This window comes from Saccoglossus kowalevskii, chromosome 2 (genome assembly GCF_978046115.1).
Source record: "Saccoglossus kowalevskii chromosome 2, keSacKowa6.1, whole genome shotgun sequence".
In the NCBI taxonomy this organism is placed as follows: domain Eukaryota; kingdom Metazoa; phylum Hemichordata; class Enteropneusta; family Harrimaniidae; genus Saccoglossus; species Saccoglossus kowalevskii.
In genome coordinates, this window is record NC_140642.1 from 6,441,549 (window position 1) to 6,468,603 (window position 27,055).

Consider the following 27,055-nt stretch of genomic DNA (forward strand, 5'->3'; position numbering starts at 1 on the left):
TCATTGTTCAAAAATAACAAATTGAATTGAGTTGTATATGTCCTCTTGGTATCCTTCTCCTTATTTGGCCAGTGATGGCGGATGTCTGTCGCTCGTCGATCAAGATTCAAGAAAGTAATAAATTTAGACAGTATTTTGATTTCTTATGAAGATTATTGTTAAGTAAAACTTGTCTTTGTTTTGCACGATTTCATGAGCGTGGCAATAACAAGCTACAAAGTATGGGATGATATCAGATTAATATTTTGATAAGAGATTGGAAGTTTGGTCTAAATTTTATGCTGAACAGCTAGTAGTTCAATCTATGAATTTTCCACACTTATTAAATTAAACGATTTTTTAAAAATATTGCTTCGTTACTTGCTGACTTTTCTTTTCGTGTTTTCGTATTCAAAACCTTCCTAGAAAATGGCGAGCTGCTTGCATTCGCACCAAATGATGGCGTATTTATGAGTAGAAAATAAAACCCCCAACTAAACCAAACATTGCGCGTTTAGGACGCGACGTAATCGACCAATGAATCGAGGGAGTCTGCAAATGGACGGCAACAAATTGGTTTTATAGCCAATAAAATCGTCTTTAGATTTGAATGAAGGAGTAAATGTTTCATAAATATTTTATAAATATCCATAAAACAAATTCACGTCTTCATGAAATGCACAGTATGGTAATGTAAGAAAACACCGTTACTTTCCATATTATTGATAACAAAGTTGTTTTATTGATGCGTTACCTTATTGCTCTTGGTCGGAATCTGTAACGATGCAATATCACGTATATGTTTACTCATTTAAAATATATTTGTCGAAAAAAATAAATATGTGGCTACGAAGTACTGTTTTTCTATTCCAGAAACCTTGTCAAAATTATAAATTCAGAAATCTGACTTGGTGGTTAAGCGTGTACGACTGTCGAACAAAATGCCAGACTCTAGTCACAATACGTTTCAGGATGCGTGTATTTCAACGGCTGCTGAGTTGTAAAAATAATATCAAGTTCGTTGTCACATCTTTTGTGTTCTGCGTAGATAACATCCTCATACGATAAGCATTCACTTTGAACAGCGCCCTCAAGAGACACAGTCCACTTTGCTTTCTAACTTGTAGTCAACGGGCAATAAATCCGGAGAATCAGTACTTTTATTTTATTTTATTTTATTTTATTTTATTTTATTTTATTTTATTTTATTTTATTTTATTTTATGTATTCACTTGTTTGATCCTGATTGCACATAATTAACCGAAAACAGACTTTTAATACATGTTTAGTATTTATAAGTAATGGAAATTGAAATCGATGTAAATTTTAACAGATAAATTAAAAGTCACAAGCATTTATTTCACGTTCTTGATTGTGAAATAAAAGTTTTGCTTGCGGGATATCAAGTAATAGTATGCCCTCTGGTGTTGACAAACGGCCATGCGCAGGTACCTCGTCAACACACATAGCTGCCGACTCTACGAAGTTCGTTCAATGTGTAAGTTGTCTTCACCGGTCCAATGCCTCTATCCCGCCAGTGTCCGTTCGTCATGAGACGGAAGCGGAAAATTTCTTTGGCATTCCTGGGTATTTGGATCGTCGGTGTAGTCTTCTACTCACAGATTAACGGCAGCAGAGACGGCTCGAACTCGAACGTCGTGTTCTCCGAGGAAGATCAGGTAAAGTCCAATTTGTTATTTTGGGTTTTAGAGTAAATACATTTTACGCATGCGGGTAAGCGCTATCAATGGCTAAAGATAGCGGTGTACGGGTTGAGTTTGCTTCATGTACTAATTTAGACGGAGCGTTACATGCATTGCTAGTTGTTGATGATATAGAACAGTTTGAACCAAGTCCAAGATTCTCGCGTAGCTGTTGGGGTCACGTAGGTCAAGATACACCAAGTTGTGCATCTGAATTACAGCCAGCGCTATATGACTATGGGAGTGGTGGTTGCTAAAACTACATGTATCTGTACCGGTAATACCGGCATTATGTTATTTTACAAATTCACCTAATTATTGCACAATTTAATACTAAAATATTTGTATTTAATGGTGGTGGTGCTCTTTATGAGTATAATTGTTATAGCCAGGTTAGTTCCCTTATACTTCTGGTTAGTATGGTGTCAGTTAAAAACGTGTGCACCACAGCTTTTTTTTCAGAATATTAGAAAAAAGGCATCCATGTGCATCAATTTTAGAAATCAAATTAACCAGAAAGGTTTATTAAATATCACAAAATGTATATGGGGAATGGTGAAGCTCTCAAATTTAGTAACACTCAAAAAAAAAAATCCACAGAGTGCACAATATACTGGTATAAATGGTTATATTGATCTGTTGTATTGATATAAATGTTTTAAATATTTTATGTGTAGAGTGTAGTGTCTACACTAGGAGATACTAGACATTAATTAATGATGCGAGTAACAATTAATTCATTATATGTCCAAATAGTTTGGTGTAATTTGACCAATTACTTTGGTGAATTAATTTGTAATATAAACAAAAAGGCAAAACAGAAGACAGATTGAATTTCCAGTAGAATGACTAGGTATAGGTTTGGTGAAATACTAGTTATTTATTGCTCTTTAGAATATATTTCCATGTGAGTTACTCGAAAACAAACTTATACTGATATTTCTGGTGAAAAATGACGTTATTTTTGCTTGTTGTATGAAAATAGAAACGAATATTCTTGTCTTATCTTACCTTTTGATTCTATTATTTGTTTTCAAACACAGATTTTAAATAAAAAATAAACCTACAATTGTTTTTTTTTTGTATGTTGATTAAAAAATGCCAAGTAAAATCGTTAAGTTGAGAGTATTAAAACATCTTTTTAATGATGAACGTGCATTCTGTGAATTCTTCCTAGACATGTGCTAGAAAAGCATATTTATAAACCTGGAGGCTTATTCATGGGATACACCAACTTAAATATGCCATTGCATTTTGTAACCTAGTTTATTATGACCTAGGGTAACCATAATCAGCTGAGGCTGATATCAAAAATTATATTTGGATTCTTTCGGCAAGTTATTGATATTGGCTGTAGCCAAGGACAACAATGGGAAGGACAATTCCACTGGCCGAGATTGCGACGAATGCGACTTTGGGATAACCTTGGTTAAGTTTTGTGTTATAGTAGTGGGTTATTTTAATGCCTGCATTTTTCTTAATTAATTAATAATATGTTGATGTTGGATGTTATTTTTACACAAAATAAACTGTATTGTTATTCAAAATTTACATCAATTCTGATTATCATACCACAAATTTTTCTGTAAAAATATTGTTTTTACTCAATATTTAAATGGTGGATGTTAAATGTTGAATTTATACTGTAACGAGTCAAAGTGATTGCTTTGTACATAATACAACTCTCTGTCTGATTGCATGCTGTTACCAAACCATATAAAATGATATGTTTTATTTTGCCTGCTACACTGAATTTTAGATAGCCATGCACCAATTTTATAATAAATATTTATAAAGGTTATGTAACCATCAAAACGTTGATGATTTTCTGAAATTCATTGTAGTTTCATTGTATTCACATCTCATTTTGAATATTAAATAATAAATCTCAATATGAATTTTACACAGTGCTGCCAAATTTTGTGCCATTCTTTAAATTCCAATGTTTGCCATACAAATTTGTCTGAAATGAGGGGAATATTGATATTTTGATTGATAGTAACTGAAGTAAGATGTACCGGTATACACGGTTTGTGTTAAATACCGATCATAACAGGTGACATTGACAAATAATGAATAGTGTTAAATTAAGTTCAGGAGAGATTTGTCGTGTTAGCTAAGGGCTCTTTAAGCTTACTATATTTCATCATTAAAGTTGTCTGCTATTTTACGCATCAATAGAAAACTAATTGTTATAACTCGGCTTAAAATCTATTGTGTATTATATTTTTTATTGAGAGCAATGGCAACATCTGTCGCTGTAACTTTGCATATTATTTCTGTTATACAAAAATAGTTTATAGTAAAATTGAATTATTGTTTGTTTATTCAGATACTTAAAGCACCATGTGTTCAATATGAGTCCCATGCCACATATACAACACATGCTAATTTGAACGAGTTCTGCGAGACACAGCAGCATACTAGAAGAATGTGGACTTTAAAAAAAAAAATATTTTTGCTAACGTTTTAAAGCGGCTTATTTTTAACAGCAATCCTGTCTTGTTTATTGTTCTGTCTACAATGCAATTATGTTAATAAATTGAACTGGAATGGCCAAGTGTAACTGGAGAACGTGCAGGTAGACTATCGTGACTTGCATGCCGCTTGGTGGACTTTCACTCTGTATCTTGTGATTGCATGTTCGTATTTCAACAACTTCCTTTCTGAATGAGCGTTGAATGACTTACAGCCAGACATGTATTAGATAAGAACCCAATGAAGATGAAATGGACAAGATAAAACATCAGGCCAATGAAATGTTATCTTGTCTACATCTGTAATAGTGATGTGTTTTGATGCTGTATGCAGTTATGTAGCAGATACTGTAGGCATGTAATTGATCTCGGAGCGTAAAGGAAACGGGACACACAAAAAGATAACGTTGTGTACCTGTATGTCATTTGAAATAGAACTCACTGATGATGCGTTGAATGATTTAATATAATCTTCTTTGTCACCTGTCAATCATTACACGGTATTATTTGATTACACTAAATGATAACAATCTTGAAGACTTGCAACTGAAATTGCATTCACCCCACTGTTGCCATAGTAATGATTGCAATCTCTCAATTTCATTATTTTATAATATTTCTGAAAATAAAGATACTCGTATTTCTTTTTTAGTTGATATACAAATTATTTAATATTATTTAAATAATATACACAAAGAAAAACATTCACTTGAAAATATAAGTGAAATTTTAAGTAGGCATGCTTGACATTAAACCATGCACAGATCTTGACTTCATTCTCTCACTTGTCTATCTTTCACTCTGGTTACATATTATATGCATGACTTACACAAAGAGTTGATTTTATAAAATCCACCCTAAGGCCAATCATTGTCTTCATTTTCTCACAGCATTCTCTGTGTAATTGCAGCACAGCGTCTAGAGTAACATGGTGAAAGAACAGCTATAGTTTGTGCATGTGATGAGATGGAAAGATGATATCTATACATGGCTGCACTATTTATATAAACCAACATACTTAAAGCATATACAGTGTAAATACATGCTTTAGAACATCTGGTCTCAAATTTGAGATGTGTATACAGTATATATGCTATTGAATTTATCACATTGAAAGCAACATGTTAATTTTGAAGGCTGTGATGTATCATACTGAATATCTATATATGTCTTGACAAACTTTATAAATGCTTCGGCCAGACTTGATTAGCTATTTTTTAGCTCCATGATTTGATATGATTTGCTTTTTGAGAGATTATAAACAGCAAGTGAGGGTATTTCATAAAAAGTAGCATATTTGACAGAAGCATAAGTAGTGCCAGATATAAGACCTTGCTTCAGCCAATCAGATTACTAGATTCAGACTAACCATGTTACAACGGGATGTTCCCACCCATCTCAATGTGTATTCCATTTGTTGGGTCAAAGTTTGCTGACTTTATACTCAGTCAGGGTCAGTGGAATAGGTTACTGTCTTTCTTTGTGAAGGAGTGTTCTATACATGCAGGTTTAACACCTTACACTGACTTACAAAGCTTGTACTGTTGCTTTACCAACAATGCATCAGTGAACACTTCCCAACAAACAATCAGCAATGGTTTAAGGTACAAATGTTTTCAGATAATAATTACATGTTTAGTTAATATTCCTAAATATTTTGTTAAATTTGTTTTAGTTTTATTCCACACATCTGATACACTCTCATGTATTGTATTTTTAGACAATTTAAAATATATCTCCAACTTCATTGAATACAAATAAATTTATGATTGAAATGTAATTTAAAAACAATTATTTTCTATTTGAGATCAAATATTTTCTATTTCTGACCTTACTGTGGTGGAGCTAATTATTTTATCTATAATTGCTATTCACTGCTAATGTTCTAGTCGTTAAATTCTTCACCACACCTGATTAATATAATCAAAAATCATGACTCTCTGTAGATTTGATTGTCTTTAGCTGACGCAGCAAGTGCGTTTTGGAAAGAATGAGAAAAGAATGGAATTAGGAATACATTTCACCCTTCATTTGAAATTGCTACGTGTTGAAGCTATATTGTGTGGAAGTGTACGTGACTTTTATAGCAAGGACTGCTTTGCTGAGTTTTTCTTTTGCAGGGATTTCAATTGAAAGGAAAATTGATGTGTTTCATTCATTCCTCTGAATTCAATGAGCACGAAGCATAGTATAAAAATGAATGAGATTTCTTAGTCCCCAGACTATTGGGAAATAGATACAGATCGTAAATGGAATGTTGACTGTGCCTTATAAAAATGATAATAATTGAGTAAAGTGAAAAAGAAATGAAACTGAAAGGAGAAAATGTGTTTCTTAACTCGTATATAGGATTCTAACTACTTATAAATGTCGTAAGATTTCCGTGCATCACACTGGATGTACGTATCACCTGTCACATTTGAGATGAAATCCAACCATGGATTAAAGAAAACTAATAGACTGATTATCCCAAGACTAATCAATGATTTTTCATTGTACAAAATTAAGTACAAAATAGCAGCAATTATTTTGATCACTGAATCCCTTAAATAATCACTGATATGATACACACCTAATCTATAGCAGTACTTTTAAAAGTTTAATACTCAATCTTACGCTAGGTATATTGTAATTCTGAGGCTCATTTTTGTAATCTTTCTGTGATTATCTTATACATTGTACATAGTTTATTTTATCTGACAACTTTTCTAAATATATCTATACTAGCTTTTAAAGACCCTAGCGGCAATCACCTGGACAACATTTTACATAAAACTGTTTCTACGCTAGAAGTTCATTTGCCTTGCTAACTCGTTGACAAAGTCGTTGATAACAGATATTTTCTGGAAATTGGATGTGTAGGATGTATAAGAATACTGATCTATTACTATAAAGGTCACGTCTTGATGACCTAACAAGACAACATTAATCATAGTGAATTCTACCAGCCAGCATTCTGTGTTTAGAGAATGTCATGTACAACATATTCTGTAGTCTATCAAACAGATTTATGGTGTTCAGTAAATAATAAATTTAATGCTAAGCTTCGTCTCCCTGGGAATTGTCTTCTCTTTCACATGGGTGGTATCTTCCTAAAAATACCCACTGCCATTGTGTAAGTCATCTTAAGTGTATGTGTATGTATGAATAGAATAGAATAATGCTTTAATGATACCGTAAAGAAAGAGTTAACATTTCCTTTTAGGTATGTGTGTGTGTGTTGCTGCTGTCATGGTGTCATGGAGGGGGGGGGGGCATCAAATTAGATTCTGCTAAAAAATGAATATTGAATATTGATATTGAAAGAATTGTGATAATATCTGCATTCATTGTTTGAGAATATATTGTTTGTTTTATGAAGTCTTAAATTCTTATACAAGATTTGAAAAACTTTGAATTACATAATGTTTCCCGCCTAAATTTGAGTACATAATTTTAACTTTTTGTGAAAAAATTGTGTTGTTTATTTGGTGGAAGGAGACATATTTGGTGTTAAAAGATTAATATAGGTTTTCAGTGAGCACAGGACAATGTAAGAATGTTTTTCTTTAAACATTGAATTGAAATTTAATTACAGGAGCATTTTAATGAACTAATGGTCGGCTATTGTGTGTATGCTAACTTCTATTAAAGGTACCATTGATACAAACATAACATTCGTGCAGTGGATGAGAAAAGTATGTTTATACTGTTGACATGGTTCCCAGTTGATCAACTGTATTATAACACTTAGTCATGTTAATTAAATTACAGCAGTGACATATGTTTAAAAACCACATAACAAAAATATTCAAGTACTTTATATTTAATCAATGGATATGTACGTGTGCTGTATGCTATATGCTGTAAATATATTTTGTTAATTAAATTGTCATCAATATCCATGTCCAAATTTGTTTCTGAGAGATTGATAATATGATGATGTATTACCCGAGGCATGGTTGCCATGGCAACAGATATTATTCTGGAAGTCTTGACCTTATATAGAGTTAAGATAAAATTTAAAGAATGGGAAAAAATTTGGAATTGCTTTCGTTGTTCTATAGGTCAAAATTGAAAAAGAAAATGCTCACCTTCATCCTGAGATTTATTTTCATTGTACCTCATTTCCGTTAAACTCCACGTTTCACATGTCATTAATTTTTACGCTTTCTGCGTGTTGAAGTAATTCATAAAAGTCACGCTCCTCGTCTCCTCAGCATACGCGTTAAAAAGCCCGTCGTCATGTGTATAAATCACCACTGCATGGTTTGAAAAACATTTTGTTTTTTATGGTGATTGCATTTTTGTTTTCATGCATGTTTCTGATGTTCCAATTATTTTGGGTATCGATGATCTGGGAATTCTGATTGAGTATAAACCCCATAATGTAATTGTCTGTTGTCTTTGATGGGATTACTTTAATTGCATTTCTTGTAAAGTTAAATTACATTCAACACAATTTGGGATCAAGTTTACTGCATTTTTATGAAACCTTCTTTTTTTTCTCAGCCAACACTCGTACCCAACATTTTACACCTGTCGTTAATATCCCAAGTCTCGCATCACACAACACAAATTGATCTGACTGAAGTACATTGTACTAGTAAAAATTCTAGATTCTATTTATTGTGTATTTATCTATATAATCTTTCCATAAAAATCATTTACAATTTTAATACCATTCACCCAGCTGTGTATCTATATTTAGTTCCATTTAAAGTTTATAATGAAGATACAGACAAGGGAATCCTGGTTATACATATTGCACATCTCACTTTATAATAATATGCTAATTTCTTTGTGTAATGAAAACGCTATACAATTATGTTGACTACTAGTACAGTAATGTTATTTCAAAACTGCCAGCTGATGCCTATATTTCACGTTGCTAATTACCCCGACATCACACAGCCGACAGCCTTATCATTTTGTCTTTCAACTGCTCCATCAGCTATTTATCCTACATCACTTACAGATGAGGGTATTATTTGCAAATGAACTTCATTGAAGAGTTATGCAAAGTTATTTTGCATCTAACCAACCTTAAAAGACTAAAGTTAATTAGATTAAGGTCAAACTTAAGTAATCACTCTCTCAGCACAAATTTTAAACCTATATAATTTTTTGATAATTTTCAAAAATTTTAAGCAAGATTTGTAGCCAATAGGACATTATGCCCATTTGGTCCAAAATGATCAAAATAAATAAAAAACAGAAAAAAAATGTTTCGCTGAGAAAATTTTAATTTTATTATTTTGGAAAGAAAAAAATCAAACAATGTTTATTCCTCAAAAAACTTGAAAAATCATTTGGTATTTGATAATATACACACAGTATTAAATTGTTTATTATAGAACGTACATCAGTGTGAATAATAAAGCCAGATATTTACTTGAAAAATACAAAGGCACGTGTGTTCATTGATGTATCAGTGTGCAACCAGAGAAACCAGTGCACTGCAAGGTGCCTGCATATGTGCTGGTAATGTCTCACTGACCCACATCATTGTCAATGATATTAAGAGTAGATAAATATAAGGACTAGTATCTTTAGTGTTATAGAATCTCATTGAAATCGCATAAATAAACCACAGATATATATAAAGACTACTAGTATTTTCTAATTTTCCAATGTTTGGTTCTAGCTGTCTTTGATTCTGAAAATGTAATACACAGATTAAACTAAAACATGTTTTGTTCCTGTAAATGGGAGCTTAAGTTGTACCTCAGTGTGTGTATAATACATGTAATTATTAAGTGGAAAGGTATAGTGTTACCATGTCTGTTGTCGTCTGGTGTTGTTGTCGTCGTCGTTGTCGTCATTAAAACTTACTGGTGACCAGGATAACTTAAGCAATTTTTGTCCAATCTTTTTGAAACTTGGTTATGTTATGAATCCATGTATAATCTCAGTGTGACTGCAGGCTCATGAATTGTTGGAGATATAGGTGTAATTTTGTAATTGAAGAATGTGTAACAATATCCAGGTGTCTGTTAGTGAGTGAAAATACGAATTGAACAGTGTAATCAAATACAATTGAATACTGATAAGATCAACTTGAGAATAGATCAGTTTCAGCTTAGCTGATAAATTTTAATAAAATAAATATATACTGAGAATATTTATAGTTAACTAGCACTCTTATTTTTACCTTGCCCGGAATTAAAGTTCTGTGAGGGAATAATGTCTGTCCTTCTCATTGTTGTTACCTTTTTGTCATGCTATACATACAAATTTAGCTAAAACAAAACATTTCTTAGACATAAAATTAAGCAGAGAAATGGGGACATTTGTACTGCTGATGATTCTGAGAACCAGAACTATCAATGCATATTTCAGCATTTACTTAATTTATATCAGATAATCACTGTGATCAACAATCATCAGTGTGAATAATGTTTCCCGCAAAGTATATTTAAAGTATTTTTCATCAAAATTGTGAGTATTTTTCTTGTCAAATTTTAAATTACTGAGAAATTTTGTTGTACTGTTTTGAAACTTTCATAAATTCATATCATATTCTATAAAAGACCATGAGATTAATACCATACTGAGATACAAAAAATTACTGATGACCTCATTGTTCTAGGGTAATACCATTGTGCAGACTCATAGATTCTCTTTTGACATGTCTGGATTGATAATATTCAAATTTCACACATAAATCATGTTACACATAAATCATGTTACACATAAATCATGTTACACATAAATCATAAATTGATTTCATGATCCAAATCAAGAATGGCAGCCATTTAAAGTAATTGTATTCAAGTTTTATAATCAATATGTCATATCTTGCGTTATTTGGCTACCAAAGTCTACTTTTGTCATCTAATACATAAATCAAACCTGTGTAATATTGTTCGTTTGGTTCAAAATTAACAGAGAAATTATAGAAAAGATAACTGAAATATGCAAAACGTTGTACATACTAAAAACCATTTTTGTATGTTGACAAATTATGTATGTTCAATCCACAGCCACAACAGTAACTAATCACATCCTCAGATGCAAGTGCTAAAATTACTAATCTAATCATAATGAAAACATACAATTGTAAAGTACTTATTTCTGTCCATGTCAGTTCCTTTATCCACAACCTCTGAGCAGTTGTAAATTATGACCTGCTTCTTTTGACCTTTTCAATGTCATGACACATGGAGCTTAACTTTTCAGAAATTGAAATCTCATAGTATGTGTATTTTAAGTAATCAGAATTAGGTCTGAAATGCTGTATTATACATTTTTGCTTTCAAACATTGACATTATTTGTGAATATTCAAATTAGGAACCATACATTATTGCTATCATGTTTTTCCATGACACATATCTGCTGGAATATTCTCTAGGTCTGTTATGCATATTTTCCAAGATTGATTTTTTTATATCAATCGCATATGTAGTCCAGTTTAATTAATTAATTTTATTTAGAAAAAAATGCTTTCAAAAATCCATTACTGTGTTCTTACTAGGAAAAGTTGTGCTCAATAATTAAAAAGATAAGGAAATCATCTTACATTCACACCATCATTCTTACAAGAGACAATGTCGCTGACTCGCAGATAAACCATACATTTCAATCAATCAATAGTTGACATATCTAGGCAACATGAAATGCCATAATGATTTACATACATATAGTCTTGTTAAAACCATTAAAATGACATTTGATGTATATTACAGTTTTTCTCAAAAATAAATTTCACATATTGTTGACTAACATTAAAATGATTTTTCATAGACAGATTTTGACACAAAATATTGTCACTGCTATATGAACTAAAATATGCAAAAACAAACAAACAAACACACAAACAAACAAATAAATAACATTCATGGAACACATCCAGTCATGTCTCATTGCAAATGTACTTGATTGATTCTCATGGCAAACAAAAGACTGAATAATAGTGTAAAAGTGGTGTCTCATGATTTCTTTGTGCAGTCTCTGGGATTGACAGTTTCCTCTTTAAATTGACTTTCTTGGTTGCATGTTTTATGGTTTATAAGTATGTGTGCATGTTAAAAATATGTCAAAAAGAACAAGATTACTGTCTAATGCTGCCAGATGTGCTCATTTATCTTGCAATCGATTTATTTAGATCAAATGATTATTACACTAATCCCAAAGCTGGCTAATGGGATCTGACATACATGTATGCTGGGATAGTCATATTAACGGGTCACCAATTTTATTGAATGTCTTGAGAATTTAACTTTTTTTTCTAAAAGCGCATTCAATTACCAATTGTTTTTTTGTATCTGCATGAGTACTTGAAATGAAGAGCAGGACATTTGACTTTTCTGTTGTGATGAATAGATTGATAGAATCTGTCATTTATCAGACCTGATGAAACTGGGACACCAAACAGCAGTATGTATCTTTCCTATGGTTCAACCAATCAGATGCACTTTTACTAATGTTTTCACCAGTGTTCTGTAAGAGTTGTTGCAATTGGATGAGATTGTAACTGGCAGCAAATAACCCTGTTACAGTATATGAGACTATCAATTGAAATAAAAAAGATTGAATTCTAGTTGAGTCGTAAATTATGCATTTTATTAAACCTTGTTCATGATTCACCTGCCAAAACAGATATGATTGATTCAGTTCTATATTGTCTATTGTTACTACATCCTGTTATTAGGTGATAACTTCATATTAAGTCACAAAAAAATGTGATACTTTTGATTAATTTTTAAAAATTAAATTAAAAATGTGTATGCAAATATAGGCAGACATGACATGTTTACAATTGGAATATTCACATTTACTTTTTTTAGAAACAAAATGGAACCTAATAAATATTGAACTACATGTAATTATTTTGAGGATACAAAAAACAAAATGGAACCTAATAAATATTGAACTAATTATTTTGAGGATACAAAAAACAATTCTTACCAATCAAACAAGATTATTTTATTCTAAAACGTCTTTTGGATTTTTATGGTGCATAGTCTCAGTACAAGCATTGCAGGAATATCTTTGTCTGCAAAAAAACCAATAAATATAATCAAATATGGTCTTACCCGAATCGACATGAGACTGTGCGAGTCGTATGCCTCATTTCCTTTCTACAAATTAATCATTTGTAGCAAAACGTTGCGTCACAACTTGCCCCATGACCTCTGACCCCTGACCCCCTGTGTATGTTTTATGAGGTTATCAGAACAATATTGTAAATTGCATATTTTACTACACTCAATCATACCTACCTTACCTGTATGCAGTATTTAGTGCGAATAAAACTGATTTATAAAAGCTCTACGCTTGGCAAAAAAAAGCACTTTGTGGTGCTGGAAAAATATAAGCTTTCTGAGTCTCAAGTTAAGAAATTAGGGTACTAAACTACATGCTTGATTTAGTGTCTGCGATGCATGCGGTGTATATAACAATGTTTTTAAATGCTGACTTCCAAACTTTGGTAGTGTAAGCTTTACACACTTTCATTTCTGTTCATGTTCCCTTGTTATAGAGGCTCTGTTCTGATGCATATTGTTGTCATGCAGCCCTGTACCAATTAGGGAAGTGTATATTAAGAGCTGCATTTATAATGGGAGAACGTTTACAGAACTGCAGGAGCGAGCTAACTGGAGAACTTGAGATTAGATTGGGCCGACTTTGTTCAGACTCCTGTATGCTAATAAAGTAACTTAATTAGAAAAGTATTTGAGACACCGAATATGTCATAATGACAGCAACTATATGCTTTGCTTCTACCAATATGAATGGTGATGGTTTCGAGAATGGTGCATGTGAGCGACAGGCAGTTAAATTGTAACTGTCTGTCCCTCAAGTAGCATATTTTTTTGATTGTTCATACAAAGGATACAGGGATAGCCTAGGGTGAATAGTTAGGAACCTAGGAACCGATCCACAGATAGATCCACAGACAGTGACATTATTCAAAATCTATTAAAAACAGGAACCAACCCAACAGACCTTTGAGGATAGGTAGATTGGAGCATCTGTCTAGTTGTATGAACTGATCCTAGTTGTATGAACCTCTAAAAACAGTGACACTCGAACATTTGACCCACAAGACAGTTTTCTTGCTCAACCTAGCCTCATGCAAGTCGTCAACAAAGTGAAATACCAGCCCTCTCACTTTCTGACCAAACTTTTATCTGACGGAGAATCAAAAAGAAGGATTCAGTGCAACTCCAATCTTTATACCCTTGCTCACGTAAATTGTGGGTAGCGAGCAAAGCCCTGAGCAGGTAATTTTCAGGATACAAAACATACAGACGAATCTCCTATGACCATCAGCTGTAGGGTTAGCATACAAATCATGCCAAGATGGACTTCTTCGACCCTCACATTTGTCAAGTCAGAGATGGACTAACTATAGCTTTCTAGTCATATGCGAATGGCAAATGTTTTCATTACTCATTAATTGTCAGACTGTGAAGCTTAGGGCTTAAGGAAACTTGGTCAAGGTTCACAGGTGATTGTGTTTGCACTAAAATAGTAAGAAGAGACAACAGTGACATTCAATATCCGGAACTGTCACCTGCCCCAAAATAAAAAAAAAAAGTATTTATTGGATTACACCATAATCCTTGCATTAATTGAACTCCTCTATAACAGACAAAAAAAATGTCCTAGAGAAAAAGATGCGGTTTTAATTGGTCCCTATTCAGACTTGATGTACATGGGTGAGTCTGTGTGTGCGTTCCAATCTGTATCTTACATATTAAACATACCTAAGCTGATCACATACAAACTTCACACATGCATCAAATGTCAAAAGTTATTGACTCCTGTGTGCGAAGCACAAAAAGGGAGTCTTTGCAGTTAGTGTGTCTGTCTGTGTGTGTGTGTCTGTTCCACTGATATCTCAAGAACCATACATTGATTTTTGATGAAACTTGGTGTATAGATGCTCTGGGCCAATGTGCAGATTTGGTTAGGTTTTGGTAAAAATCCATGCATATTAATTACCTAATTTGCATGATAATTAGCTGATTTTTAGCTGTTCCATGACTGTTCCACTGATATCTAAAGAACCACTCATTGGATTTAGATGAAACTTGACACATAGATGCTCCAAACTAATGCACAGATTTGATTAGTTTCGGGTAAAAATCTGTGCAATATTAATTACCTAATTTGCATAATGATTAATAAATTTTCGGCTTTTCAACTGATATCTCAAGTACTAATCTTCACATTTCAATGACACTTGGTACATAGATGTCATAGGACACTGCACAGACCTGGTAGTTTTTAGAGTAATATCAGTATATATTAATTACCTAATTTGCATAATTAATTAATTTTCAGCTTTTGATATTTCAAGTAGTAATCATCACATTTCAATGACACTTGGTACATGTTGTACATAGTTATTTAAGGACTGTGCAGACCCCCGATTAGTTTTAGGGTAAATATTTGTGCATATTAATTACCTTATTAGCATAATTAGTTAATTTTCAGCTTTTTGCCTGATATCTCAAGTACTAATCATCATATTTCAATGAGACTTGCTACATAGATCTTCTAGGACTATGCAGAGACATGATTATTTTTAATTGTATATTAATTACCTAATTTGCATAATGTTCCACTGATATATAAAGAATTGGATTTTAATGAAACTTTTAAAGAGAACTATGCAGAGACACAATTAGTTTTTGGCAAATGTTTATGCTTATTAATCACCTAAGTAACATAAATAATTTACACTGATATCTCAATTACTGATCATCACATTTGAATAAAATTTAGTACATAAATGCTCTAGGACATTAGACAGGCCTGATTAATTTTGGGTCAAAATTTGTTCATATTAATTCTCATTAGCATAATAATTCATATTTTTCTTCTGTTCTGTTCATATTAGTTACATGATTTACATACAAATGTAATTAGTTTTCAGCTTTTCCATCAATAGCACATGGGAGTTCTTTCTAAGCTTTCTTTGATTTTCAACCTTAGTGTAAATCCTTTACATAGAGTTTGGTAATATTATTGGTTGCCTTGATTTCAAATGGATTCTATGGAAGTTTAAAAGGTTCAATTAAAATTAATTCCTAAAAATTGAAACTTTTCTTATGCGATGCACCTTCAAAAGTTAAAACTGTCGTCACTGGCCTATAGACAAAAGTGTAATGACATGATGCCTGTGTACAAGATCATGAACAATATTGACTGAATTCCTATTATCCTGCTTGAAGAGGTCATTGCCAAAAACTCACAAAAGGTCATTGCAAACTAGAACTGAGTAGGAAGTTGTTCAGTCATTGTCAGTCAGTCATAAATGATTATGAATTCACTCCCTGACAATATAATTACCTTCAGAACAAATAACACTTTCAAATTTCACTTTACTTTATCACTGGCAAAAAGATTTTTATATAGAAGTATTCAGTTTTATTTAAAAAAAAATGTCTGGACTTGAATTCTACAGGCGTATAGGCTCTTTTTCCATATTCTACTATATTACATGTATATGTATTTGTTTGGGGATCAGATTCACAATGACCAGATGGCGGCCATTTTATTGTTAAAAATGCATCAAAATCATGCATTTCTGTCATTCTAGAACCAGTTATTAGTCCTGCATTGATAGAGTTTGCTCAAACTTGGTATGAACATTGAACAGAATGGGTTCTTGTAGCTTGTCATTTTGTTTTACAGATTTACTGATTTTGCCACCTTGTACATCGTGTCACACATATGCAAATCACATGCATTTGTTTGACAATTCAATTTAAAATGGCTGAATAGTGGCCATTATAAAAGTCAAGCAGTTCTGCCATTCTGGAACCATACCTTGGTATGGTACATTTTGTTAATGTAAAATCGTGATACAACTGACTAAAAACTTACTCTAGTAATTTTACCACCTCAGAAATGTAATTTTCCCACCACATCTTACCTCAAAATCATTTTATTTTGTCATGGTCCATCCAATTTGTGGAAAAATTATGGTACGTATTACATTAGGCTTGTAAAAGTGTTTTTCATTCTATAAAGCAGGTGTAAACTTTGCTACTAAAGGGACAGATAGTTTATAAAGTAAACATATATTTTAACAGAACTATGAACAGAACTGTGCAAAATTGACTTTTCAGATCGATGTCTTCCGTATGTACCAGTAACATTCTTTTATTCATTTTTGCATGTTATTATGAGTTTCTCTCACTAAGCATTTAAGGAGGGAAAGCTTACAATAGTTTTGTTATGTTTTGTAAGGTGCATTTTAAATTAATTTGTCAAGCAACAATAATTATCTTAAATGCAAATAAATTTATTTTTAAATGAATCTTGTGTATCTGTATGTATGAATTGATCGCTTTAGAACAGTTGATTATTAAGTACATGTAACCTGTAACAGATGGTTTAAAATAAATTACAATGATCGTCTAATATTATATATCATATTGATATGCCCATATGGTTCCTACTTTGGAAATACCATGTTCATTATACTTGTTCATTGCTAAGGTCAACATATATGCATTTCACACAATCGGTAGTCACATGTTGTTTTTGTGGCTGCTGTTAGCTAAGACGTGTCTTGGTTACAAGATAGTCACAGCCTGTTAGCATTTGCATGCATTTGGATGAAACCCTGATGGGAAGTTGAGAAAATAGCTCAGTAAGCAATTATTTGTTGTGTTCATACATTGTAGGTGTATGTGCAAATTCTTTACCTACTGTGGCTTGATTACTGTACGTTATTAATGCCCCTGTTTAGTCTGTAGCTGATGGCGACTGACATTTTACAGAATGTTTGTTTTCTATTATTTTCTCTGAGTTAATGTTTAAATTGGAATATGATTTTGCTTTTAAATTTTTCAAACTCAAGTTTGGTTTTTTCATGTGTTATAATTATTTGATATTCCTGTTGTATCATTTTTATCCCAGGCTATTGCAACATTATAAATTTAAAAACATAAAATATTATGTTTTGATTGCTTTGACTGCTATACATCTAAAAGGTTCATAGGTAAATCTTTTTTTGTACAGAATAAATAGTGATAAATAAAATAACTCCATAATACATGTATCTGTAGGAAGTTAGTTTCATCAATGCATCAAGCTATATTCATACATAACACATGGTTTGAAAATGTCAGACACATTACAATACATTTTTGAATGCCTAAATCAGGTTTTGTCACCTTTCGTGAAATAAGACTTTGACGAGGACGTGAAGCGGTAAATTATGTCACTTTGATCAAATGATAGAAAAATAAATAAATATTTTGCAAAATGTTATTTTAATTTCTTGCATTTGCGATGAAAACAATGTTACATGTTCACATCTATTAATTTAGTGGATTTTACTTAACAGCAAAAAAATTCGAAATTAAAACCCAGTGAATAATTATAATGTGTTTACAGAATAGCGTTCAAAATAAACTGTCAGAGCTGCATCACAGATAACACAGCTCCGCACATTTCCTTCTTAGATTATATTACTTCTTCTAACCATCATTAATTATTGCAGTCGTTATTTTGAATCAAACATGTATTACCAGCTGAATGCTTCTGTTCATTTAATGGATTGTTAAAGTTTGCTTCAGGTGTAGACCCATTACTTACGAGGTCATTCACGTACGTTTGCCGTATGGTGTGACTCGCCTAATATTGACTGATTGCACATTGCAACAGTAAGACTGCGTGTTTTTTAAATGTAATTGTAACTTCCAAATAGTCAAATACTGCAGTTTTATACTGGCATGTGAAGCCAATAAAAAGTAAATCATATCACAGTTATCTAAGGTTGCATTAATATTATTCATGTCATAACATTTTACTAAATAGTGCAGTTTTGGCTAAATATACATGTATTTAAAAATCCATGTTTTGTTTCTAAAGCGGAATGGTGGACAGTGTATGATGAAAGTGTTTCCCCTTGTGTTGAAATCTATCACCATGGCATTTGCTCTGATAGAAATGTTTCCGATTGGATCATTTGACAAGGACATTCATAAAATTAAATCATGCGATCCTCTTATGTTGGCTCCTTGGGAAATTTCCAGCTCTAAAATTTTCCTCACCCACGAAAATATTTCTTCAATGTAGTGAACACAGTATTTATGTTCTTTGAGAAAAGTATTAAGGAAATCTGTCTATTAAAACCAGAAAACTGAATGTCTGAAACCATGTTTGAACCAGAAACCTGTCTAAAACTAGATACCTGTCTAAAACTGCATACTTGCCAAAAACTGGATACCTGTCTAAAACTGGATGGATACCTGTCTAAAACTTGATACCGTCTGAACAAGAAAACCTGTCTAACATGGAAAACCCATATATACTGGAAAACCATGCCAGTCTCTTTCCCATAGACCCGATTTCATAAGACTCCAATAATCCAAGACACCACTATACACTTAACAAGTTCCCTCATATACATTCCCACCCTGCAGTCTCTTTGCAGGTGAGCTTAGCAGAGGTTTCACTATATTTATAATTATTATTACCGGTATGTACATATTGAGCCTATTATCTGGTTTACACTGTAAATTGAAATTTCTTTCAGCCATGATTACGTAATGAATAATTGTTATAGACACTGTCCAGACACAACTTGTTGTATATTATTCATTTTTCTGGACAGTCATTGACATCATCATTAAACAAGCAGTAAATGTATTTTTAGCCCTGGTGTTTGCAGATTGTGGGAGCTAATGTTGTGACAGTGTCTGTGTGTTTATATCTATATCTATTTCACAGTTTGTCTGTCTTTAAAGTCATTTCATTTGCATATAATTAATACAGAATTTATTTTTCAAATAATAATAATGATATATAGAAACCATAGTCTTTGCATTTTTTAGCTTATTTTTTATAAAACTATATTTCTTTTAGTTTTACTAGTAAGAGCAATTTTCAATCAACCAACTGGTAGAAAATTGCTACATTTACCGTAGATGCTAACAATACACCTTGATGTTTAATATAGACTATAAAAAAAAGGCTATGTTTACAAAATCACTGTTATTACATTTATCACCTTTTATTTTAGCAATAGAATTAGAAACTATGAAAAGCAATCAATTTCGCCAAATTGATTTGACATAGATGATCCCTGTTTCATTGATATTGAATTCTTTTTTTGTACAACAACATGAGAAGTGAGATGAAATTCCAATATCCTGTCTTTTGCTTTGGAGACCAATTTTTTACTCTTGTTTGCAATTGTTCTCTTTTTATTACTATCTCTGTAATTAAAGGGTGTGGTTATCTAGTCTGCATGATGTGGGTCCCATGTGACATATTAGCATGTAAAATACAATGTTTGTTTACACAAAATTCAATTTTGTACATGTTAATGCTTTAAGAAAGTAACCAAAATTTGCCAAAAAATGAGCTCAACTAGAAAAGATTACATGTACTTTTGTAAAGGAGACAAACATTAGTCGAATGCTTGATGATATGTATATTTTATTTTCACTGAAGTGGAAGGCAGAACAACAACAAATAATTCTAATTTTAGTGTCAATATTGATTTGTTGAAATCAAATTCTTACAGAAGATTTCACCTCAGTTTCAGAAATGATAATTTCCTTATAATCTGATTTTGAAATATAAAAATGGAGATATATAAAGGTTTCATTGATTTTTTTAATTCACAAATATGAGAAGTAACAAAAAAAATCAATTGCCATATGCTGAAATGAGTGCAAGTGCAGCAGCTGGACTTGATTTTTTTTATTGTTTCACATTTAAAAAAAAAAGTCTGTATTTCAATTTTTGGGCAGTACTTTATACCAAAGTCCTTGAATAGAGGGGGTTGTGTATATACTACTATATAACTATAATCACTAGGATACATGTATTGACATAATTTTAATAGTTTCTGTGAGAGTTCATTAAAAGCTATGAATTCTATCATAAATCCCAAATATTGTTATAAAATATTCATTTAATATTATGTTTTTAATAAGCTAATGTAGTGAATTAAGTGCTGTCACCCTCATGGATTAATTTCTGTGTGACACACAACATAGCAGGAATTACCGCGAAGTGCCGCTGGCACACATCTTCACCTGCTACCGTATTGTTTTCCAATATATATAAAGGAATTGATCTATTCTAAATTATAAAGAAATAACAAACTCAGATTTTCATGACATTAAAATCACTGTTTGTTCTTTTTCACAAAATTAACTTGTACTATTTTTTTCATTTAAAAAAAGAATTTTTTTTATCTAGAGCAAACATGGAATCATTTGCATTTTGTATAAAACAACAATTGTGCACAAAATTATGTTCACCAATATTTTGTCGGTTGATTATTGTTTTGAAAGGTATTTTATATAGAATGAGTATGACGTCAAACCTGACAAAATGATCAGAATTTCTTATCATTATTAATAAAAATGATCCAAAGTGTAGATATAAATAATAATTTACCATATGTACCTTGTGTCTACCCCCAGTGGTGACGATACATGACTCATTGTCATCATCTATTATGACAAAATTTAACTCAAGGACAGGTTATGCAAATAATTCTGTTTATTTGAAGTTTTATCTTGAATATTATTTATTTTTATGTATCCAATATAGGTATCCAAATGAAAAATCATAAATTTGTCAGAAAATTGAAATATACTACTGTAACATACACTTTTTATCAAGCAGCATGTTTTACTGATGTTTAATATACATTCCTGTTGATGATGTCATGCTTTTAAATGATGACAATTTAATAATAATAACTTTAATAACTTTATTACACTACTAAAAAAACCTTCAGAGGGTTTTTGTATGGTAAGGAACATAAATACATACAATACATAAGAGATAAAAATAAAATGTTAGTAAAATAAAATAAAAAAATAAATTAATTACTTTCTGTGGTTTTAAAAATTGTGCTCTTTAAGTATTTTGCTAAAGCTATATTATTCTCCATAATCTTTTTAAATATGGAATTCACATCCATTGTGTAAATATTTATTGCACACTCATCAAACAGTTTTTTTCTTTGTTCTATATAGCCAGTACAAAATAGCAGGAAATGTTTTTCATCTCCTAATGCTTTAGTGTTACATTTATTACAGTGTCTATTTTCTAATTCTATTTTGGGCTTTGTTCTTCTACCTAATTCTATTTCTAAGTTGTGGTCACTCAGACGGAATTTTGAAAGCATTTTCCTGAGGCTGAAATTTGAAATGTTTTGCAAATAATTTTCCATATTATAGCTTACTTTGAATAGTTTGTATGTTCTCAGTTTTGTTCCCCTATTTTCATTGGTTTCACTGAAATTTAGTTTTTCTCTCCATCTTTGAATATAAAACTCAGATAGTCTGAGTTTTACTTTTTTTAGTATTTGATTCCAATTTTCCATATTGTGATCATTTTTTATTTTAATTAGATCATGTCCCAGTGTAGCATTAATAGTCCTTACCCAGTTTGAATTAATTTTTATCATTTCATCCAGGGCTAATTTTAAAATGTGATTATCTGGCAGACTATATAGTCTATGGCAGTATTTAATTTGAGCCAAATTAATTTTTAATTTTACTGGTAACCTACCAAGTTCTGCTTTCAAACCACTAATTGGCGTCATTTTACTCACTCCTAGGATAAACCTGTAAAAATGACTGCAAACTTGCTCTAAACTGTTACTGTCAGTTGTGATTTCATTGGCCCAGATTTCTGCACCATACATGAGTATAGGTGAAATTAATTGGTCGAAAATTTTCAAACTAAGTGCTGGTGAGATTATTTTGTGGTTTAAGACTGTTTGTCTGATGCTGAAAAGAGCCTTCATTGATTTATTTTTTAACATAGATAAGTTTGTTTTAAATTTCCCATTTGGAGTAAATAGCAAAACTCGCTAACAGCTGTTATGTCTTGGTTGTTGATTTTAAAATTCATGTTTTTAATCAGTCTGTTGCTGCAATTAAATACCATGACTTTAGTTTTCTTTACGTTTACTTCTAAATTCCAATTTATACAATAGTCATTTTAATTTGTTCAGACAGCTTTGTAGGCCGTCTTCCGTTTCTGAAATAAGTGCAAGGTCATCTGCATATTGGATAATTCACTATTTGAAATGTTAGCCAATGGTGGCAAAAGTTACGCAATTTACTGAAATGAAATTGTCATTGATGACTGGTGAACGGTTAGCAAAAATGTATATAAGATTTTGTTCTTAGAAAAAGCTCCAAACAAGCTTGAGTTTAACCTGCAATTACAAATGCTTTGTTTTTGGTGGTTCTAAATAAAGAGGATATTCAAAACGACCATTTCCAAAGAATATAGAAGTTACCCCTATTTTTTTTATTCATGACTTATTAATACATGTATATATTTTAATATGCCAACATGTGAAGATTATGTAATCTTATTGTTCAATATGATTTTGTAATGACGTTCACCTCTGGTCTTGTTAAAGAAGTTTATCATTAGTATACATACCAATTGATCACAGTATTTTTCCTGTCATCACATGACATATCCGAGGTGGTAATAATGATATGTAATAATGCTTTAAATATGCTTCATTGCTACCTGCCAGGGATTGCGTTAACATTTTTGTGTAGCGAGTCCTGATGATAAAATGAACGTACTATATTCTGTGTACAAATGGGACCCTTCTAATATTGGGGTCAGGGAGGCATGCGCAGAGTATGGGGTTAACACAATCCCTGGTACCTGCATTTATTTCTGTTTATTGTGTGGACCAGTGTTTAAAATAAAATGGTTATCTTCTTGTTAATTATCTTTATTGCTTCACTCAAATAACATGGGATTTAAGGAAGAATTCACTTTACAGCTCTAAATTAATAATGTCTGATCATATTGTTTACAGCTAATAAGCTTTTATATGATTACATTATACATGTAGGTGCATTTCACATTGCTTTAGATAGTATGAACATTATCTATGTCAGAGGTCATATTAAATGTGTTAAAGGTCATAGTAAATGTGTCAGAGGTCATGGTAAACATGTCAGAGGTATGTGTGTCAGAGGTCATAGTATATATGTGTAAGGGCTCATAATATATGTGTCAGAGGTCATAGTAAGTGTGTCAGGGGTCATAGTAAGTGTGTCAGGGGTCATAGTAAGTGTGTCAGGGGTCATGCCAAGTATATGTGTCAGGGGTCATAGTAAATGTGTCAGGGGTCATGGTATGTGTGTCGGGGGTCATGGTATGTGTGTCGGGGGTCATGGTATGTGTGTCGGGGGTCATGGTATGTGTGTCGGGGGTCATGGTATGTGTGTCGGGGGTCATGGTCGTCTGTCAGATCATACTAAAATTGTTAAAGGTCGTAGTAATTGTTTCTTTCATTCCATTATACTTTCTGATGCATAATTGTGAAATAAATGCCAGGGTAAGCTTTTCTGATTCAAAGACAGTTGACATGATTACCAATTTGTACAACCACCTGGCGCACAAGAAAAGTCCATAACTGGTACTGCTGAACCTTGGAAACCCTTGATAAATAAACTGTACTGTGTGTATATACAGAACAGTATTGCTTTATTTAGCAATAGTGACAGTTATGAACATCTGTTGTGTTTGATGTCCATACTCTACAACAGTAATTTATTTTAGGGACTTACAAAGCACTGAGTTAATTAACTCAATGTGAAACGAACTCGCTTATATAAACGGTAAATCCAGGTAGAATTATATGCCCTGAGATTGAAGTGATAATGCATCACTTGAACCATTTCAATAGCAGTGAATAAATGAGTCAGCACATTGCCACTTTGATTTTACCACGTTGAGTTGAATGCCATTTGAAATCAACATTTGGTTCATTGAAATTTCCCTCTTTTGCTTAGATGGAATGAGATTTTAACCATATGATGGATGAGTTGGTATAATCGCCCTCATCCTCATCAGCATCTCGTTTCTATCTTAAGGTAGCAAGTTCATTTATTATTCATCACAAGGTGTAGTTTAAATAAAACGATATAGAAGTGGGGACAAAATATGTATTTCGTGAATATTATATTTGTCTTTGTTTACGAAAGTGTACATCACGAAGTAAAAGCAAAAACAGAAAAAAAGCAAATAAATTGTGTTGATGTCCAGTCATTCTTTACATCCAATCTCTCTATTCTTTTGCAACTCCCATTACTTCGTGCTTGAAATAAATGTCCACTTTATAAAAGGAGATTGTTGATTGCGTCAAGCAGCTTTCGTCATTCATTACAACCTTATCATGAATCGTTAACACCTTTCGTTATGTTTTGTTTTTGCAGCAGTATGCAAGTGAGAAGTTTGAGCTGGCAGAAATATTTGATGTGAATAGTTATATTGATAAGACCAGAGATGCGGGGATCAAGGACCCGTACAAAAGCAACCAGTTCAACCAAGTAAAAAGTGATGAGACGTCACCGGACAGGAAAATACCAGATACTAGAAATTATAAGTAAGTAATTTCTATATGATACGAATATATTAATAATCCATTTATTTCTGAAAATAAAATTAAAGATATATTCATAAATTTGTGAATATAATGTGTGTTTTTTTCTAGAAATAATTTCTTTTCTTCTTTATGTTTTATGTTCTGAGCTTTTTCTGAGCATACATTGTTTTATGTAAAAACTGTTTATTATTGAAATGGAAAGCTATAAACCAATTACTAGCAATTCTGATTTTAAGTATATATTTATTGTACAATATTAAGTGAGTCACATAGTATAGTTTGTTCACCAGTTGTCACATTGCAAATTTAGTGCACGTGTCCTACCCTTTAACCAAAGTGATGCAGTGGCTCTATTTAATGTATCCAGTACAATATGTCCCTTTAATAAAAGCAGTAGAGTATGCCCCTTTAATAGAAGCAATACAGTATGCCCCTTTAACAGATGCAGTACAGTATGCCTCTTTAATAGAAGCAGTACAGTATGTCCCTTTAATAGAAGCAATACAGTAAGCCCCTTTAATAGAAGCAGTACAATATGCCCCTTTAATAAAAGCAGTACAGTATGTCCCTTTTATAGAAGCAGTACAGTATGTCCCTTTAATAGAAGCAGTACAGTATGCCCCTTTATAGAAGCAGTACAGTATGCCCCTTAATAAAAGCAGTACCGTATGCCCCCTTTAGTAAAAGCAGTACAGTATGCCCCTTCAATAGAAGCAGTACAGTATGCCCCTTTAATAGAAGCAGTACAGTATGTCCCTTTAACAGAAGCAGTATAGTATGCCCCTTTAATAGAAGCAGTACAGTATGCCCCTTTAATAGAAGTAGTACAGTATGCCCCTTTAATAGAAGCAGTACAGTATGTAAACAATTTAATGCAGTGCCATTTAGTATAAAATATCAGTGGAGAGTGTTTTCATTTTATAATTCATCATGGATATTGGATCTGGGATTTACTAGTGAATGAAAAGAGACACAATTAATCCCTGGCGCTTAATACAAGACCTACATGATAGGTAATGGAAAGTTGTAATTATTGTTGTCAACTACTAAACTGAGTGGTTATCTTATTGAGTGTGTGGACAGATGTGGTGAAGTGTTGCGGTTATAACGCTTCCACCCCTATCATCAGTCAATTGTGGTATACTCCACCACATATGTGCAGTAATTTCTTTATTTAATGGACAAGGTCAAAGGTTAACCTTATTTTGAAGATTTTTTCAATTTTTTTAAATTCCTGTATTTGAAATTACCTGTAGTAGTACTTACTGCTTGAATTCCCTTAACATATCAACGTGATTGTGATAAAATTCGCATATATAATTGGTAACCCATTATACATGTTTAGAAAGCTTCTTGTTATGTCATGATTTTTTCAAAAAACAATTGGTGTTGTATGCTGTGTGACTAAAAGGTGCATGGCATAATCTTCAATACTATTCATACAGGGTTGCATTTTTTGTTTACATTTACAAATATGTACCTGACCAGTAGTCTAAATTATTAATATTATCAAAATATTACAAATAACTACTAGTATTTCATCTGAAAT

The 27,055-nt window shown here is 32.1% G+C and overlaps 1 protein-coding gene across 2 annotated transcripts in view; it reads left to right on the top strand.

The window, feature by feature from the left end:
• The first annotated feature begins 1,424 nt into the window (after window positions 1-1,424).
• LOC100374821 (polypeptide N-acetylgalactosaminyltransferase 2-like) overlaps window positions 1,425-27,055 on the top strand; it is a 66,681-nt gene continuing 41,050 nt past the window's right edge. For both annotated transcript variants that reach the window (XM_002732949.4, XM_085508494.1), the window contains exons 1-2: window positions 1,425-1,658; window positions 25,337-25,506. In XM_002732949.4, the coding sequence (XP_002732995.2) occupies window positions 1,500-1,658; window positions 25,337-25,506 (329 nt within the window). In that variant the 5' untranslated portion in view covers window positions 1,425-1,499. The remainder of the gene's footprint in view (window positions 1,659-25,336; window positions 25,507-27,055) is intronic.